The sequence below is a fragment of the Haemaphysalis longicornis genome, unplaced genomic scaffold (assembly GCF_048455015.1).
Source record: "Haemaphysalis longicornis isolate Haplotype H1 unplaced genomic scaffold, Haemaphysalis longicornis Haplotype H1 scaffold_12, whole genome shotgun sequence".
Taxonomy (NCBI): Eukaryota; Metazoa; Arthropoda; class Arachnida; order Ixodida; family Ixodidae; genus Haemaphysalis; species Haemaphysalis longicornis.
In genome coordinates, this window is record NW_027526225.1 from 86,768,646 (window position 1) to 86,789,057 (window position 20,412).

Genomic DNA, 20,412 nt, shown 5'->3' on the forward strand with positions numbered 1-20,412 from the left:
TACAAATAAATAAATAAATACAACCGCGACGTCTTCTTCGATGCCAGCGGAAGGATAATTGATTTTGAACTTCCCACACGAGCAAATACCTGAACTTCCCACACGAGCCGAAAACCGAAACGATTTTTTTTTTTTGGTTTAGCTCCGGAACAAAATACCAAAATAACGTTGGGGTTACGTTCTCGTTCCGGTCAAAAATACCTTTGTTATTGTTGTTGTTGTGGTTGTTGTCGTCGTTATCGTTGTTGTTGTTGTTGTTGTTGTTGTTGTTGTTGTTTCTTTCATTTTTCTGTTCCGTTTTCGTTCAGTTCCGACACCCTCAATACACAGAGCTACCTGATACATAAACAGCGCTGTGGTGCGTAATATTTTCTTCTCGTGTACGTGTCGGGTTCCGCTATGTTTCAGCTAGTTAGAGAATCGCTACTAGCTGACCCAATTTTCGGTTTGTCTTCTTCCTGCCATCACCCACTCCTTTCGTGTAACTGAATACCGCGTAAGCCGACGGCCTGTTCCCGGGTGAAAATGAACTACATTACAAGATGGAAACGCTCAACACTCAGATGCAAGACAAATTATCAATCGAAAAACAAAAAAGAAAACATTCGAACACGCGCTTTAACATCGGGTGAGTGCCGGCATCTGCGGCCTAGCTGCATGTGGGCCGCAGTTGTTGCCGCGGCCATAATGCAGCCTGCGCGTGTAGGCCGAAAATGCCTACATCTGCCGCATGTAGCCTATTTAGGCCTGTGACAGTACACGCGCGCAGGTCCCCTTTTGCTGACGCCGGTGGTGCCTCTACATCTACGGTGGTGCCTCTACAGTCGCAAATCAGAGGAGGATAGTTGCAAAACACTTATGACAAACACGGAGGGAGGGAGGAAAAAAGGGAGGAAGGGAGGGAAAAAATGATGAAGGAAGGAAGAAAAGAAGAAAATGACGAAGGAAGGAAGGAAGGAAGGAAGGAAATGATGAATGAAGGAAGCAAAGAAGGAAGAAAATGACGAAGGAAGGAAGGAAGGAAATGATGAATGAAGAATGTCGAAGGAAGCCACCATTTTTGATTGCTGCAAATATAAAGTTGTTCGTGCACAACGCGTTTCGTCTACAGCCGGGTCCCGGTGAAGAACCCACAGATTACACGGACTGAAGGTCTGCATAAAGAGATTAGAAACACCCTCTGAGCTGTTATTGGCTTAAATGCGCCTATTTCGAAAGAAAGGCTTTTCTCCGTTTTGTGAAACACTTGTTCAGTGCTTACACGTCTTCTTTTTTACTTTTTTTTTTATATACACACATCGTTCGTCCAGCAGAACTCCTAATCGTACACGCGCTATCTTGGCTGTCGGCGCTGCCGTATTCTATAGCCGACTTGGCTGCTCATTCTGCGTTGAGTATCAGGTCACGGGGAACCAATTTTTCCTCTCTTTCCTAAACGCATTTTAGCTCTCACAATGTGTCTGCCGTCACAGTTAATCGCCGGAAAAGTCCTCACAACTTCCTCCCCTTCTTGTATGCACGCTCAAAGCAAACGATCGCAAAGAGGACAGCAAGGTTATCTGCTCGCTTTTATCGACAAAGGCCAGAGCCGCACAGAACGTGATCCCTCCTGGGTGACTTATCGGCGATCTTCGCCGTCGACCGATCAGTCGTGTCGCCGTCGGACGAAGCAAGCTTCCAACGGAGAGCTTCCGAAAGCTCGAACATGACGTAACCGCAGTCGTCGACGTGGTCTCGTGTTTGCCGCTCGGCAGCCGCACTCGCGCAGTTCCCGGTGTGCGGCGGCGACCTTCGACAAGCGGCCCAGAGGCACGCGCCGTACGCGAACTCCGGCCTCCCACGCAGAGCCCGCGGTGCGCAGGCTCCCCCCCTGCAAGGAACACGTGCCGCTCGACTACTATACACGCATCTGCGTAGTACCGGCGCGCACATACACGCTTCGATTCGTGCGGCGTCGCGAGCGAACTGTTTTGCTACCGCGGTCGTGACTCGGTGCGCGAGGCGGGTAACCCGGGAAGAGCGGTGACTGCGGCTGTCGGCGAGGAGCGGAGTGCAGCTCGCCATGCCCTCATGGAAGACAGCCGCTGTCAGCGAGTGGCTCGAGCAGTCGTACTTGCCGTCGCCTACTTCGCTACGGTGAGTAATCCAACGGGGGCTCTCCAACAAAAGGAGAGGAGACGGTACCGTGCCTTGCGGTACTCCCGCGTTGTCTTTCGGTGCCTCTGCCAGCGGGTTAAAGCTTCGGTGTTTTGCACTATCTGTGAGGAAGTATTGAAGGATATTGCTTCATTGCGAGCCCCTGGTATGACACACGTTGCGGTGTCGGGTTCGATTTGCACAATGAAGGTACCATAGCATTGCATTGAACCTGTATGGTATATATTCTGAGTTTAACCGAAATGAAAATCTGATTGGTAGCTGGGCTTGAAAGTTGGTTGCCTTAGAAGAGCTCTAGAAGAGTAATACAAAAAAAAGCTCAGTGTGTTTTTCGTGTTCACAAGCCAAAAAAACGCAATTGCTTCTTGCTTTATTTAAAGCATAAAATACTTTTTATCACTTCCCACGTTTCGCCGGAGACGCGCTCGTGTAACACAGGTAAACAGGTGCCAAATTTGAGCACAGTTCATTCGCGTTGAGGCAAATTAGGCGAGTTGTGGAAGCGGAAGCTCGTGTTATTTCGAGTGTACAAGCATCTTATTTTCTTGTTATGCGACATCCATAGCTCTAGGTTTAGGACACTCTTGAGCGGTTTACAAGCTGCTATACATAAAATAATCACGGCTCTGTATTGCAACTAAATTGTGAACAATTTTGAACACGTTAAAATCTGAACGCGTCCAGTGTCTATCAGTGTCAGTGCTTCAGCGCTGGGCATACGTGTCTACTCCAATTTCTTTTCATTCTTTCTTTTCTCTTTTTTTGCCTATTTTCCCTTTCCCACGTGCAGGATAGCAAACTAGGCTCTAGCCAGGTTAACTTTCCTGCCTTCCTTCTACACCCTTCCTTCCTTCCTTCCTTCCTTCCTTCCTTCCTTCCTTCCTTCCTTCCTTCCTTCCTTAAAGTGATGCGAAACGCCGATATAACAATCATCTCTGCAGAAAAACATGCTTCAGGGTCGCAAAAAAGGCAAAAGTGGGCTATAAACAAGCGGTGCACTTTACCACATCATGCGATGAAGCTAGAGACAAAAGAGAGATTACCAACGGTGATAACAAAAACAGAGAACCATGTGAGAGATAAGGATAGTATGTGCAGCCGTTGACTACATGCCTGTCGTGCCTCAGATGTTCACGTATAAACGTCGTTATCATTGCCAGTGATTATCCACTTCGTTTATTTATGTTTTGTATATTTAATTGCGATATCCGCACAATGCCTCTTGCCGATAACGAAGCATTTTCAGCCACAGTTTTGGCTAATACTTGATAAGGGAGAAAGTTCTGCTTGTTCTGGTTGAATCTTTAAATAGTGAAGTTTTTCCTTTTCAGTCGTGTTTTTTTTTCGGGGTAAAGTTGTAATGAAGTCAAATGAGTGTCTCCGAAAATGTTCAGATGCTGTCTTTCTTCAGAATATATAACGTGACCTGAATCGTGGTTTTTTTTAACAAACATAAATCAAGCATCAATGATTTTCGTATTCTCACGGAACTATTCTATAATAGCACTTTCCGAAAATTAACAAAATAACCAACTGCTCGACCACAGAAACAATGATACGTGTATTTTATTGTCCTCCTGCAGCGCCAAGGTGAAAATCTTAAATACCGTGATTATTGCATATACATCCCGTTAATATGAAGACATATTTCGTGACGAACAGTCACAATTTATATAGGAAAATCTGTCAACCACCGACAGCCCAAATTCAAATTTGAACTCAAACCCCTTAGGAAAGCTTTCTGATTAAGATCACAGCTAGCATAATAAGCAAACACCGCATGCTTAAAACTCGATGAAAATTAAAGAAAAAATTATTTCACAAACGGCCGTAGTCAGTATGCTTTTTAGTCGCTCACATACTATTATGGCTCTATTCTTTCTTAGCGGTTTCAACAGATAATTCCTAATAATGACAATAATTATTGTCTGGAAACGACAAAAAAGTTGATGTATACAAAAGAAGGTTGATACACAGAGGCGGTCGCGCCATTAGTAGAACTGTTAAGGTTTTTATCTTTGTTTTAAAGCTTTTTTTTTATTTACCCGCCGCGGTGACTCAGTGCTGCTGAGACCAAGGTCGCGGGTTCGATTCCCGGCCGCGACGGCCGCTTTTCTGATGGAGGCGAAAAGCAAAAACGCCCGTGTGTACGAGATTTCGGCGCACGTTAAAGATCCCCAAGTGGTCAAAATTAATCCGGAGCCCTCCACTACGGCGCACCTCATCGCCTGGGTTGCGTCGGCGCGTTAAACCCTACAATCAGTCAAATCAAAGTTTTTTATTTGTGCAAAAAAACACGAAAAGAATAATTTTCATTGCACCATAAAAATAAGGTGCTGCGTGCAGTATTCGATAGAAAGTATTTGGACCCACAACAGGGCCCTGCGCAGCGTTCGTACACTTTGCTGAAAGGCACAGAAACGCTGCAGAAACCCCGCGGAAGCTCTATGGCGGTGCTTGCGCATGCCACGCACGTTAAAGGCCTAAACTAATAAGCAGCTTTCCACGATACGACACGCCTCAATGCACAGGTGTAGCGTTGGAGCGTACAACTGAATTTGAACGTAACAGCATTACGCTGGACAGACGTTGCTTGCGAAGCCACGCGGTAGAACACGCCCGCCTGGCAGGCAACTTTTCCAGACTTTGCACACGGCGGTCGCGTAATCGATGCTTGGAGACGCCTGCCATCCTAACGCTGAGTTATCACTTGTTAACAACGCGCCTCAGGACGCAGCCACCGTTATCGGGACCCGCTCCTGAGCTCTAACGGGGCGTGTGGTGCGAGAGATCGACCTTGACGTGAATCCATACTGTAAGAATTATGAGGATATATTTAAGAAAAAGAAACAGCGCAATAAACAGCTGACGAAGGTACACAAGTACAATGGACGGGCGCCTTTCCGTTGTACTTGTGTTTCTTGGTCCTGTTATTTGCGCTATTGCTTTTAGGGGCGAAGCTCCTGAGGGGCTCGGACTGTCGGCGTCTCATGTCGCCGTCGTCGTAACCGCCGTCTCATGTAGTCACGGTACTAAAACACAGGGACACTCGTTTACGCCTCGCGCTAGAACGTAACGCGTATTAAAAAAAAACACCGCCTCGCGCTGGAACGCTTCGCAACGCTATTTAAAAACACTGGGACACTCATTTACGTTTCGCGCTAGAGAGCTTCGTGCTTCAAATTTTGCAGCAAAGCTGTATACCTCGACCCCCCTACGATTTCATCTCCGTTGACAAAAACGCCAGGGTGCCAAGAATGCACTTATACACTACATCCTTCGCCCTTCCCCAGGTTTCACGCTAGTGGAGATGGCCCGGGTTTTTTTTTTTTTTTTAATATATTCCCCCAGCTCGCCCACATCAAGCTGCTACTACGAGAATGTCTTTCCGGTCCGTAGGTTACGTCTCGGCTGTACTACGTCCGCTCGTAAATATTAACCAGAAAGGCAACCACGCCTTCACTGAGCTGTGATCGGTGCGGCTAGCATCAGCAGTGTCGGAAAATCCGCTTTAACTACGCAAATACCGTATTTGTATGATTCTAAGGCGCACCTTTTTTCGCTAAAAGTAGCCTTAAAATTTTCGTGTGCGTTGCAATCGGACTCGAAACCGAAATCGGCTTTAAAAATGGTCGCCGCTTTAATTTTCATGCCAGCAGGAGCTGGATAAGGAAGTTTATGAAGTGCAAGGAATTTTCGCTGCCACAGTTGCGTGCGTCAATTAACATGTCTTATGTAAGGTACGTGGGGTCATGTCTTTTACATCTGCGCGGTAAAACATCTGTCACATTATTTCTTTTTTGACATTTTCATAAGTAAACTTAACTGCGCGTTACAGTCGGGAGCAATTTAGTATCGTGCAAATGCAGAAAATTCGTGAAGTGCAAAGTCATGACGTTTACATCGTGATGAGCTTTGAATGCGTTTAAAAATTTTAAAAAAGGTGCAAAAATTCTCATAATTGTGAAGAAATGCCTGAGTATTGTTTCAAGATGCGGATCACCTTTAAATCCGGCTTCACCACTATACCCGAAAGCATTGCTAGCGCACCGTGCCACGCGTTGTTGTTTCCTTTCTTATCAACTTCGAAGGTACCAGTAATCTAAATATGCACTATTATGCGCTATTCCGACTGTTAACTTCAAAAATTATACATTTTGTTTGCCCATATCTAAGTATCACGCTAACAACGGCACGCTTTTTTGTGGATTACTTGCCAAGGAATGCTTAAGCATTTCAAGTAACCAACACACGGACGCTTTCTTTTGCCACTAACTTAATTTCAGCCAAAATGTTTACACCGTTTTATGTTTGAGGTGACGTTGGCGGTTCATCCTGTCCGAGGCCACCATTGTGAAGCTTCCTGTAAAGGTTCTCTACTTCAAAAGCACTCGCGCTGTGGTAAAGGCAGCCGAGCAAAATTACCACTGAGAGAAACTATAACGGCGTTGTCCGTTTTACGATAATTTACGATAATTTACGCCACAGGGGGCAGAATTTGAAAGACAAGACCAGCTCTGAACTATTGCGTGGCATTCGTGTAACGCCCGAAGATTTCTGACGTGCCAAAATCACACTTAGGGCTGTCCACGTACTATGCGGCAGAACTTAAAGTGCATAGCGTACGCCTGTTCACGTTTATTGAGTAAACAAAGACAGTAATATCTGCGTGGCGTAGTTACACGAGTTCCTTCCTTCCTTCTTTAATTTGACCTGAAACAAGCAATGTCTACCGAAAAATGCAAGCGGTCAAGTATTGCATTTCTCTTTAACAGCGGAGATATTTAATTCATTGATTCCGGCGTTTCGCACAACTCTGTATAACAGTCTAAAGATAAGAAATCACCGGCAGCGGCCAGATTGTAACCTATGTCTGGTAGACCACCGGAGTTAGAGTCACTCGTATTACCCACTCGGCTACGACCGTGAGTTAGAACCAGAATGTCAAACGGAAGCTTGCTCACTCGGCTGTGACTGTAGGGAGAGGAATCACGCCCCTGCTCGACATATACCGTATTTACCCTATTCTAACGCACACTTTTTTTCCGAAAAAATAGGCCGAGAAATCGCATGCGCGTTAGAATCGGATACAAAACCGAAACTTCCGAAACAGCGGACATTTCGTCCCACCCATCGCCACCGCCATCTCAAGATGGCGCAAAAGCTTTTAGCAACGATTTTTCGGACGCAGCAAGCCTAGGCTATAGTTCACTGTACCTAGGCGCCTAGTCTTTTCTATTGGCGTTCACACAAATATTCAAATCGTTTCACTTGCGCGCTTGATAACAGCAATGGCAGCAGCGGCTCTCACGCGTTCAAAACGAGCGGTCGGCTGAAGCGTTCGCCTATGGAGAAGCTCGCGGGATGGGCGTGCGAGGCGTGGGCCACGATCCTATCGACCATGGCTGAACGTTCGTTCAGAAGTGTGGCATCGCGAACGCTCTTAACGGCACCGAGGACGAGATGTTGTGGTCAGCGGAGAGCGACGAGGAGTGAGATGAGTGAGATTACTTCGGGAAGTAAATCGCCCGTTTCTCTCGCATTCGTTTGTCTGGGTCACAACGTCCCGTGCGCGTTACAATCGGTGGTGCAAGTTTTTTCGGTTTTATTGCCAGGAAAGTCGGGTGCGCGTTAGAATCGGGTAAATACGGTAACACGTGATGGGGTACACGCTGCACCTCCGCAGCCTAGTTTAAGTGTGCGCGTCCCGTTCGTTCGTTCTGCTTCTTCGATTTGCTTCATCTTTGCCGTTATAGCAACAAATATGGAGTAAAGGTCGTTGCGGTAGCGAGGAAGAAGCAAATCGGCTGCAATCATGGACTTAAGCCGTCGTGATGGTCGTGAAGGTTGCATACAGCTTCGCTACCTTCAAGTCTTACGCGTTAGGGTGAGCTTCCTTCATTTTCATAACTATTGGTCCGCAAGTGTTAAGTGCTCACTGATTATTATGTCCAGCACACCGCAGTAAGCTGAAATGAACGGTGCACTATCTCCCTGCATGGGAATGTTGTCGAAAATTTCACAGCAACAAGTAATGAGTACATTCGTTACATGTATTCGTTACTTGGTATTGTGTTCGTTACATCGCGCAGTACAATTTTCAACGAATAAACCCATTCGGAATCGCCCACAGGTCTTTGATTCTAACGAGAATACAGCCCGTCGAAAAGTTTACATTGGCGGGATATCACACCTGGTTCTAGCGGCGGAGGCTGTTTTCCTGAAAAACGATGCCAGTCCGGTATAAATAAACCCGGATCTATCCACCATTGCGGCACGCCCCAGGTACCAAAATATTTTCAACGCAATTATATATATATATATATATATATATATATATATATATATATATATATATATATATATATATATATATATATATATATATATATATATATATATAACAACTCAAAGGAAGAGAGCAGCGGTGTGTCGAGTTATCCCAGGCGCGCGTTCCTGGAACACGCGATGATGTCACCCTGCTGCCCTGTTATCTAGACGCGGCGGTTGTATTTGACGTGTCAATAGATAAAGCCGGCGCCTGCTTAGCGAAGCGTGTAACCGAATGCGTTCGGCGGCATGCTCTCGCTTGCTCCATCCCGTGTAACGGTAAGCACCAGGGTGGCTCAAACTTTGCCCATCTGTTCGAAAGCGCTACACCGCCGTCACCTCATTCGTTTCTTTTACAAAGATGTTTGTTATAGGAGTACTTTAATTAAGGGAAAGCATTAAGTGTCTCATTCCGCGAAAAACCGTTGTTGTTGTCCGGTGAAAAAAATGGCCGCCCTGTAAAGAGAAAATGAAAAAGAAAAAATTCTCGGGGCGCTTAGTCTGCTTACGTGCTTTGAAGGAGAAAGCTTGGCGATACTTAACAACTTATTTCCTGCACATGGTATTTGCGTATCGTTTTTCGCTGTCGTTTATTTCTCCTACGGTGCGACTTACTTCGACCGGCTTCCTCTCTGCTACACCGTGTTTGGGTCTCTTCCTTTGCTTTCGTTTCTTACGGCGCGGATTACGTCATCAAGCAGACTGGCACACGTCACAGCTTCCACAGAGTCAGGGTTCTTGGCGGTTGTTGTGCATCTGTTGTACTCACGTGCAATCACGTTCAGGTGTCATGAGACATGCGCTATTCAACCACTTTTACGCTTGCAATTCATAGCTTTGCGGATTTTGTGAAGCGGGAACAACAGCACCCCAAAGCTGGCCAGCCTTTTTTTTTTTTCTTGGCACATACCCACTTTGGGGTATGTGCCGAGAAAAAAGGAACAATACCGAGATTAACTTTCGTTCTACCGCTGGCAACGTGAGGAGTTAACATGGTAGTAGTGAATCCGGCTGCTAAATATTTACTTAACATGGTTGTAGTGAATCCGGCTGCTAAAGTAGTGAATCCGGACGGTTCAATAAAGTAATGATTCGGAAGTCAGTGCTCGTCCTGTTTGCTTCCTCCGCCTTCACTAGTCACTGTTATTTCGCTGTATTCCCCGCAATTCAAGTCGACCAGCTGGCCCAGCTAGCCACCCTACTGCAAGTTTTCGCCTTATCTGCTAATGTGCTGTGTGGGAAAGGGACAACGGAGATTTTCACAACCTCACAGGCGCAAGAAAAAGAAAGAAAACAGCAACGATAATTTAAGATGTGCATCGATCGACCAAAAATATGTATACATTACGTTATTAGAGCGAGAGAAACTAAATTATGAAAAAAGATGTGTCATCGAACGGACAAAAAAAACATTCACTCAAATTTGCTCCTTGGCAGTTTCTGAAGTTTTTCAAACTGAAAAATGAGATATCACCAGGCTCGTTGGTGAGCTCACACGGTAGAAGAAAACTTTGAAATTTCGACGCGGACATCAGTCCTCCCTGAAGTCAACGGCTGCCACGTTTTGGTTCCTGGCGTAACAATCCTGTATTTGCTTTTGATTCGTTTACACGCGTAACCTTTTAAGACTCAGAGAACCGATTTTGGTAAATATATGAAAGCGCGTTTAGCGGTTTCTTGTTCACTTAGTGGAGACATTGTAAGCGATTCCGCCTTACTAAGCGTGTACGTCGCAGTGGGAATTCACTCCGACGATTTTAAGACTTGACCAAAAGGTTTTTGGCAATGCGATGATTTTACTCAACAAATTTTGTTAAACACTTGGCGTAGTTATGGATGAAGTTTATATAGATTCAAAAATTCGTATTTAAGGGCGTACGATCTTTTACACCCCAAAATCAACTAGACAAACTTCTACAAACCTTTTACTTTGTAAAAGATAAAATAAAAAAATATCATCAGATGCGAATCAAAATTTCATTTCAGGATTACGAAAGTGGTTCGTCGCAAATTAGTCGCATCGGTACATTCCGTTTCTATTAATTTCCAAAAAAAAAAAAAAAATGCCGCAGCTTGCAGTAGTGGTGCAAGGCTGGAGAAACCGTGGATCTGGGGTTAGACCAAACTTCTTCTTCCGGTTTTGCTTAGTTTTGCTAGATTTTGCTAGGCTTTGCTAAGTTTTTTTTAGGTTTTGCGATGTTGTTGCTAGGCTATAGGCTAAGTATTGAGGGGTGAGGCCAATTTTAGCCGGATTTTACAAGGCCATTCCGGTCTGCCCCCACGCTGACAGCGGATCCCAGGGGAGAAGAAGCTAGGTCTGCCCCCAGTTGCGCTGTTTCTCCAACAGCCTAGCACCACTAGTGGAAGTTGTGCCATTATTTTTTTGCGTTTTAGTTGCCCAAGAAAGACTATCACCTTTATAATGGTGTAGTAAGGGGTACACATACGCATATGCCCCTTGTTCTCACACTCAAGCAAACGCGAAAGCCGGCTTCACTGTTTAAATATCCTACCTGCGGTGGTGCAGCCTATACAGGCGGCGCAGTTTTTTTTTTCTTGGTATTTTTTTGCTAACGTCTCTGCACCAGGTTCAAGACAGGTTTCACCAAGGCTTAAGCAGCACCTCTGTTAAAAAATATGCGCGAGGTGGGATGAAGTCTGTTCGTGCACTGCTTAGTACATCTCTCTGTATTACCCCTCTTACGGGCGTCGCAGTTGCATTATGAAGCCTTTAAACAACCCACAGAAAGCGGGCGATTCGTGTTCGGACGAAACCAAATATACGAATGCTCGGGCAAGCCCACGAATATGGCATCACTGATTTCCCGTTACGAAATCAGGTAGAAATTGGCGGGAACCACATATACGGATACGAAACAAGCTCGAAGCCAAACCACGAAGCGCACGAATTGAACGGGTGTTTCAATGAACAGGTTTAGTGCACGTTAATGCGCACGCAACTAAGATCGAACATCTACAACGTATTTGGAAATCTCCTGTCGCAGATCCCGGCAGCGGCGCGTCAACGGCTGTAAACAAGTTACTACTTCGGCTTCGTGCCACACGAGGAAAAAGGGTATTCCAACATTAGTGCGAGGAGGTATGGAACGACACCGGGTTGCCATATTCCTACCGCTGCGTGGCCGCAAAACTGAGATGCGTACGAAAAGCCTACCAATTTCATTTTCGGCGAGTTTATGCTTTGGTAACACAGTTTCTTGCGTAATAGATATCGAAATCAACATGCTGACAACCATAACTTCGTGTAGCGCAAAAAAACGGAGAAGCACAGAAAGACCGTTTTTTGCGTTGCACGAAGTTATGGATCACCGCTTGCCAGCTAGCCCAAACCCAAACCCTGCTGATGATGACAACACTTTGATTGATTGATTGATTGATTGATTGATTGATTGATTGATTGATTGATTGATTGATTGATTGATTGATTGATTGATTGATTGATTGATTGATTGATTGATTGATTGATTGATTGATTGATTGATTGATTGATTGATTGATTGCTATCCCGCTTGTCAGAGCGCGAGGACTAAAATCGCCTGGCCGACCAGCAGAGTGATCAAGCGCCCTAGCTGACGGTGTTTTTCATGTCAGGGGTACACAATACCATTTGAATTATGAACTCAGAGAGAGAGAAATGAACGTACAGCAGGCTTAGCCACATGTGGGCGGCCAGGCATGGTCTTACTCGAAGGTGGAAGAGGCAAAGACATAACAAGAAGCTTCGCAGACGTATACATGCGCTTAACAAGCAGGCGGCCGAGTATGCGGAGCAGCTATGCAGGGAAAATTGGATGAAGATGTGTGACAACCTACAAGGCACACTGTCTACGAAGAAGGCCTGGAAGCTGTTGCGCCACCTCATAGATTCGTTGAAAAGCAAGAGTGCAAGCGCTCGAGACATCACAAGAACGATCAACAGTTACGACGGGGACGGGGAGAAGCTCATTCGTGAACTCACAAGTAAGTACCTCAAGACTGAGAAGAGCGGTAACCCGACTCTCGAGTACGAAGGGGATAGCAACGTCGAGCTAGACGAAGTCTTCACCGAACTAGAGCTGGTTGCGGCCATCGACGAAAGTAATCAAGGCAGCGCACCGGGCATTGACGCCGTCACATATAAGATGCTTAAAAATATGAGTGACCAAAGCCGAGCGGAACTACTCAACCTCGCCAACGCGGCCTGGGAGAAGGGTTCGTTACCCAAAGAATGGAAAGAAGCGGAGGTGCGTTTCATTCCCAAGCCAGGAAAACAACCCCACGTAGACAACCTGCGCCCCATCTCCCTCACGTCATGTGTGGGGAAGGTGGTCGAGCGTATGGTTTACAAGAGACTACAGAGATATTTGGACGTCACCGATCAGATGCCACCGACCATGTACGGGTTCCGGGGACACCTAAGCACGCAAGACATCTTGGTGCAACTACATGAGCTGGTAATCAAGAAAGCGAAGACCCCTACGCCAAGAGCTATCCTGGCACTCGATCTCAAGGGTGCCTTCGACAACGTCACACACGAAAGCATTCTCCGTAACCTGCGTCAAACTGGATGCGGTAAGCGAACATTCAAGTATGTACAGGACTTCTTAAGTGATAGAACAGCAACAATCAAAATCAGAGAAGAGACGTCCAAACCGATAGCCCTGGGAGACAGAGGCACCCCCCAAGGGTCGGTTCTTTCGCCGCTTCTCTTCAACCTGGCACTCCTCCCGCTCCCGGCCCTGCTTCAAGGCATAGAGGGAATAGATCACGCTCTATACGCCGATGATATCACTGTGTGGACGTCGAGGGCAGGGTCGGAGAGTTGGATGGAGGAGACCCTACAGAGAGCGGCAGAGACCGTGCACGAGTTCGCTAAATCGTGCGGCCTCAGTTGCTCGCCACAGAAGTCGGAGTTGCTCGTCATCAAGCCAAGAAGAAAGAAAGGGGAACAAGAGAACGTCCGCATCACCATCGACGGGACGAACATAACGCCAAGCACGCAAGCACGTATCCTGGGTGTCATCTTCCAGAACAACGGCAAGGCGGGGGCGTCGATCGCCAAAATCAAGATTTCTACGGAACAAATTTCGAATATGATCAAAAGAGTCACAAACAGAAGACGAGGATTGAAGGAGGACGATGCATTGACGCTTGTCCAGGCCTTCGTGACGTCGCGCATCGTTTACGCTGCGCCGTACCTCAATCTACTAAAAAAAGACAGGGACCAGTTGAACGTCATTATACGCAAGGCAACCAAGATGGCGCTAGGCCTGCCGAAGCATTCGTCGACCGACAAGCTTCTCGGCATGGCGAAACACAACGTCGTTGGAGAGTTGATAGAAGCTCATTTGTCTAATCAAAGAGTTAGGCTCTCTCAAACGTCGGCGGGACGTCGTGTTCTAGCCAAGTTGGGCTGGCAAGAGGCAGACCGGAAGAAAAATGGGCCGTTACCCAGGTTATGGGTGCATAAAATCAATAGTAAGCCTCTGCCTCGAAACATGAGGCCGGGTCGTAACGACGGCCGCAGAATATCTCGGATAGCGGCCTTGACGGAGACTCTGGGTCAAATAGAAGAAGAGCAAGAGGGGGTCACTCTCTTCACAGACGCTGCGTTACCCAAGTTTTCCTCGAAAGCCACGCTGACAGTTACGACGCGGAATGTGCTCGTAACCTGCGCCTCCATCAAGACGTCTTTTCCGGAGGTGGCAGAAGAGGCCGCAATAGCGCTGGCGCTCGCGCAGCCCAACGTAGGAAGAATTGTCACCGACTCCCAAAAGGCGTATAACAGCTACAGAAAAGGGTGGGTGTCTCTTGCGGCACTAGGTATTCTAAACAGGAAATGCGACATATCTGAAAGGAAAGTTGAATTGATATGGACGCCGGCTCACTCTGGGCTGGAGGGCAACGAACTTACCCACCAGTTCGCCCGAGAGATGGAACACCGGGTAGAGGAAGGTGAGCCACAGTCCATAATTAGTTATAAGGACATTACGAACCACTACAGGACGGAGAGGCGACGTTACCCCGATCCTCACAAATCGCTTAGCAGAGAACAGCAAGCGATTTACAGGCAGATGCAAGCAGGATCCTTCCCGCACCCTTACCTTCAAAACAAGATGTACCCGGAAAGGTACGACAAGGAATGCAATTTTTGCAAGATTCAGTTAGGCACGCTCCAACACGTCATTGGAGCATGCGATTTCTACAAGCCAATCCCCCCACCTCTCACCTTTCCCACTACCCCACCCCATTCATCATCCACCCTTACCGAGCGATGGGAGACCTTGTTAACGAGCCCCGCCCTGGAAGACCAGCTCGTTCTGATCTCCAGGGGCCAGGCGGCTAGAGAAGCATATGGGTCCCGTGAAGAGGGAACCACTTCCATCGACGGCGTCTAAGAAGACGTCGTAGTAGCTCGATTCAATAAAAGTTGTTTCTCTCTCTCTCTCTCTCTCCCACTGCTTTGAAATTATACGTTGCGTTTTACTACAGCGTCTCATACCCAAGGTTTAGCGGCAGGCACGAAAGATCCCAGTTCGATTTGGATCTTAAAGATGTCAAGTACAGTCTTTGTCAAAAGTTTGTGGACCAAGCCCGAAACGCGCAGGCTGCAAAAAATTCGATGTACAAGCATGTCTCCCGGGTGAGGCTGAAACTGTTTATGCAGCATAGCGAGAGAAAACACCTTTCTTTCTTACTGCGTTAAAATATTTTGTCACATTTAAAAGTAAAGCCGATTCTTTAAATTCTTTGTGGTCGAGGAGGCTTAGGATTGGCCCAGAAAATTTTGTCAAAGGGTGTACATGCTACTTACCACATTTTGTGTGGTTGTGTAAGAAAATTGTTGAAACGTTTTATCCGGTTTGATTTATTCATTCCCCCCTTTTTTTTACCCGTTCTGAGGTGAGCGTATTGCAGATGCGTAAGTAAATTTTTCATCACCTATTTACTCGTAGCTGTGATGTCCTGTCACCCAAGCAGTCACACAAAACACTGTTTTCATCTCTCCACGTTTCATAATTAACAGCGCTGGGGACGATATTCAGATTCCTGGCCTGCTGATTGAGGACGCTTTCCATCATAAAGAATCGACCTGCGTGTATTTGGGTGCGCGCACTCGTGACACAGCAGTTACTTCCGGAGTCTGACCCAATTACGGGAGGACGGTGGAAAAACATTTTGGACACGCGCTGTTTGCCGAACAGCTGGAAGGGAACGATCGCGTGCTCTGTTCTGTTACTCATTCGTCTTTCGATAATTCTCTTCCACGCAGGGCCTGTGCTTCTGCCTTCCCGGTCCGACGCTCGTGCAGCTGGCGGAGCAGACGAACTCCAACTACTCTCGACTCGCTTACATATTCGCGGCGCGCTCCTCCGGGGAACTCCTCGGAACCTTCATCGGTACATCACTTGCTCACTCTTCTCACTACGTCTAGCTTTTTTCTTTTTCGAAGAATATTGATGTCCGGTGTCATGATGAAAAAAAATTAAAGCAGTTCCACTGAGCGTGAAGTCTGTCAAGTGCGGAGTAGTGATTCGCAAGAGGGCTTGTGGCACCCCCTCTTCACCAGTTTTAGTACCTGCCATGCGTTGATACCACAAAGAGTCATGAGAGGGCACCGCAGCCCCTGAAAAGGTCTATTAAGAGACACTGGATTGTTTTTCATTATTTTGGGGTATTTTGGGGACCTCCCCTAACACTGCGTAGGAGCAACGTGTGCCTCTGCGTGACTGCGTGACGCCGCGATACGCGTTACTACGGCGGCTAGATACCGTGACCAAAGTACTTCGCACTTAAAAATTACAGGTACTCCTTCCCTAGTACGATTAGTCGGATAAATGCGCACACAAATCTGCTATACACCCGTCCCTTTAAAGTCGGTTTCACCTCTATACACAAGTGCATTGCTGGAAAGAGATTTTGTAATGGCAATGTAACTGGACGTTTATAAAAATATGACTTCCCTAGCGCATTTTATTAAATACTTCCATAAGAGTTCTTGTAGCTATAAAGCGATGCGCACCAAGGTAATTTCAAACCGGCTTCACTACATCACTCAAACGCAATGCTAAGAACTTTTTTTTTCTGGGGGCAACATAACCAGCCTTACATATAAATATAACGGCCCTAGGGCCTTCTATTGTAAACATACATTACTTTATTAGGCCTATTTATAAATTGATAGCTCTCACCTTCAACACCAGCTTTGCATAACAATAAGGAGCTTTGGTGTACTCATTCGGGAAGAAACAATCGCACAGCCAAGATGCCTCGGACAGGAACCCCAGCTGTTACTCGCGATCTCATCCGAGGCCCATAGCCCACTTCCCGAGCCGATGTAGACATGAATTCTTTGCAACTAGATAGTGTTTTTATGTTGCAATGCTCCCGCAGAGCTTTCTGTTGCTCACATGGGCACAGTGACCAGTGTCCTGGTTGGTGTTATGGGTCGTGCTAGGTCGTACTCTTTTTATAAACAATAGCACCGCCGAGTTTTTGCGTTAAAACGTCGTTAAACTCACTTTTGTTTAGCATTTAGACCCACCACACTCCCCCTCCCCCTTGAGATAGGCTTTTTCTCACTACATGCATGTTATCAGTGAAGCCCAATCTTCAGGATGTTTTCAGATTGGACGGCGTGAGGGAGGGGGGGGGGGGGACCGCACTGGCCTCCCGTTTGCGATAGAATGCGCTGCTGAGCTAGTCGGTGCACGGTTACAAAGGAAGAAATCCAGGCGCATCTGGGGCTCTCGGTGCGCGACCTGTGTTTTCTTGGTCCGTGTGTCCTTGCACCAGCCATTTTCGCCATTTGTCCCACACAAAGCGGTCGCTGTCGAGGCGAGTGATCTTACCACGCTGTCTAATGGGACGCCCCCGTGTGACGTCGTCAACAGGCGAGCCCCTGGTGACGGAGGACAATGCGGTGGCCATACTGATGGGCTCGCTGACGCTGGCGGCCGGCAGCCTGGTGGCCGTGCCGTGGTGCTTCAGCCTACCCCTGCTCATATTCACCACCACAGCCGCGGGCGTCGCTCTTGGCGCCGCAAAGCGAGGTGAGCCGCCGTTTACACACATTTTCATTCGTTAATCTTTAATACGATCAGGACATGTTCTCGGCTGTGTTTCGCATGCGCAGTGACATCTTCCTGTCAGCTGCGCCAATTATAGGGCCGCTAGCATAGCCCAAATGGCAGCTCCCAGGACGAAGGAGTTAAAAAGGTCTATAGTCGGTACTATATATACGCATCACCCCGAACAGACCGAAGTCAACGCCCCCTAGGTAGGAACAACGCCTGATCGCTCACGTCCGCTGTCTCATCACGGCCAAGCGATTGCTTGGATACACACGTTTGTCTACTCCTTCGTGTAGTGACGTTTCGTGACAGTGACGTCTTTTTTTTTTTACTTGCTCACTCGCACCGGGTGCGTGGTGACCCTGCAAGCAGGTTGCCTTCTTAAGGCCGACCTCCATGCAGCGAAGTTTCTCGGCGAACTTGGCGCGGCGGACGGCGTGGTTTGACGCGCCGCTCAGTTTTCGTCCACCCCAACCTCCACGCAACGTGACGCGGCGAACGCCGCCGATGGAAGACAGGACATGAAGTACAACGAAGTACGAGGCTGTGATTGGCTGCGGCCTCAAAATGCAGTTTGCCGCTTCCGGTCGCGTTCGCCGCCGCGCGTTCGACATCTAGCTCGCGTAGATCGCCGGCGAACAGCCGTATTTTCGACGCCGGCGGCGGAGCGGCCGCCGCCGGGCGACGTTCGCCGCCTTTTCGCGTACATTTCGCTGCATGGAGGTCGGCCTTTATGCGGCAGGAGTTCACCACGTATGCGTGAAAGCGGTGGTGGTAGTAATTGCTGCGTTTTTTTCTGCTAAGGGTAGGTAAATAAATATCGTTGTGCGAGCAACAGAGATGCTCACCGCGGCTTACGACGCGCTGACAGCGATGATTTCGGTATCCGATCAAGAATATTACTGCCTACTGGAGTTCTGCGGCCACGGTAAGGATAGCGGAAATCTACGCTTTTGTCGGCATATCACAGAGTCTATATTCTGAGGGTATGCGGCATATACTGGTGGCTGTAAATAAGTGAAGAAATTGCCCCTAGCTCGTTGTACACAACCGTCGTTTGACTAAAGCCCAATTTACATGGCACAAATCTGTCAACAAGTTGGTGATAAGGCAAGCTGGGGTGGGTGTACCGAATGCAGCCGATAAAATGCATAAATTCCAGAATGACACAACTCACCGGATATTCACTATCATCATAATACGCACTATAAGCCGGAGTTGAGAGCAGGTACGTTGATTTGGTACGCCTGGTAAGGATATATTCGTCGGGTGAGGAGAATTTTCGTAATACATACTCCTCTCAGCCAATTATACCAATCTCGAAAAACGGTGTGATGAGTCTCTCCTGTTTTGCAGTCAGCACTAAACTGGGAAGCGAGTCCACCGTGCGGAACCTGCGCCTGCTCATCCTGCTGGGCGCCTGCGCCTGTCCCGTGCTCGTGGTCATCGTCATCCAGGTCGCTGGGCACGAGTCCCTGCGCGCCGCCTACTTCGCCTCGGCGACACTCCTGGCCGCGGCGGCGCTGCTGTGCGCTCCGTTCCTCCGCCTCCGAAAGACGCACTCCTGTCTGGAGGAACCTGCCGAGCCGGCCGGGGTCCCAGAGCCGCAGCCGCAGCCGCAACAATCAGAGCCAAAGCTGACCGAAGTCTACCTGACGAGGGCGTTAGGCCTAACGGCGCTTTTCCTCACGTCCGGCTCGCATCTGGCCACGGGTCAGCTTTTGAGCGCCTTTTCTGCGACCTTCCCGGGGAACGGCCTGGTCGCGGTCAACTCACGCCTCGTGACGTGTTTCTTCTACGGCGCGAGCCTCGTCGTCAACGCTGTGGCCGGGGTGTACCGAGCGCCGCCTTGGATGATCGTCGTGATTCAGCTCGGCGCCGTCCTCGGCGCCATTTTGTTGACCTCGCTTCCCATGTTCTGGGCCGTCCAGTGGGTAGCGGCGGGACTTATGGGCAGCTCTCTGACCGCCGCGCTGACCTTCGAGCCATCGCCGACCCTAGACGCGACGCGTAAGATCCCTACTCTGCGGGGCACCGTCGAGAGTGTGGGTGAAATGTTTGTCTGTTTGCTGCTGGGCGCGACTCTCGACGACGCGGACCCGAGGACGTTCGGGACGCGGATGTGCGTGCTTGTGGCGCTGTCGGTGACCCTCTTTTTCGTTCTGTGGGTGACTCTGCGAAGACGCGACACTTTTGGGACGGAACAGTGCCAGGTGGTGACTGGGCAGGCGACCTCCGCCGTGACCGTGAGTGGCGCGCGGCGCGCCGCCACGACCAAGTGGTATGTGCAAGAAACCGAGCCCAGTATCAACCACACGACGACGCGCCATTCGACGGCGCCCGGAAGCTGAAACGTCTTTAATTTTTGCCCCTGTGGATAATTGAGTGATAAAATATATTTTGTGAAACCATGCTGCACGTTGCGAGGACATGTAAGACCAAGTGTTTGCTCGTAATTTATCGCCGAAACAGATTGGAGAGCTAACCACTTCATTCAGACCGCCGCAGCGCGTGTGTTTGGCGGTGATTGCTGTTGCGCCATTTTGCATTACTGCTTACAAACGCGACAAAACCTTGTAGACTCAACAAAGCTATTTAGGATTAGTCGGCGTTCACTATTCCTTGAAAAGCATCATAAAGAAGCTTCACAGAAAAAAAGAACACAGAACGCCATCTCCACTAGGTAAAGCCGCATTGATGAGCTTACTGATTATTTATGGTAATAATAAACTACAAATGTATCTGACCAAAACCTTCATTAAAGACTACCTATTTCATTTCTCTGTGCAAAAATAGCCTCTTTTATTCCCTTACGTAACTATGCCCCCCAATAAAAAAGTGGCACATTATT

General features: G+C 48.0%; 2 protein-coding genes across 4 annotated transcripts in view; one reads left to right on the forward strand and one right to left on the reverse strand.

The window, feature by feature from the left end:
* LOC144162928 (sodium-dependent glucose transporter 1A-like) overlaps positions 1-20,412 on the reverse strand; it is a 91,989-nt gene that overhangs the window by 35,998 nt on the left and 35,579 nt on the right. The gene's annotated exons all lie outside the window — the stretch shown is intronic.
* Positions 1,573-20,338, forward strand: LOC144162924 (uncharacterized). The gene is made up of 4 exons (XM_077693650.1): positions 1,573-2,136; positions 15,761-15,887; positions 17,382-17,540; positions 18,918-20,338. The coding sequence occupies exons 1-4, from the start codon at positions 2,071-2,073 to the stop codon at positions 19,910-19,912; spliced, it is 1,347 nt and encodes a 448-aa protein (XP_077549776.1). The 5' UTR covers positions 1,573-2,070; the 3' UTR covers positions 19,913-20,338.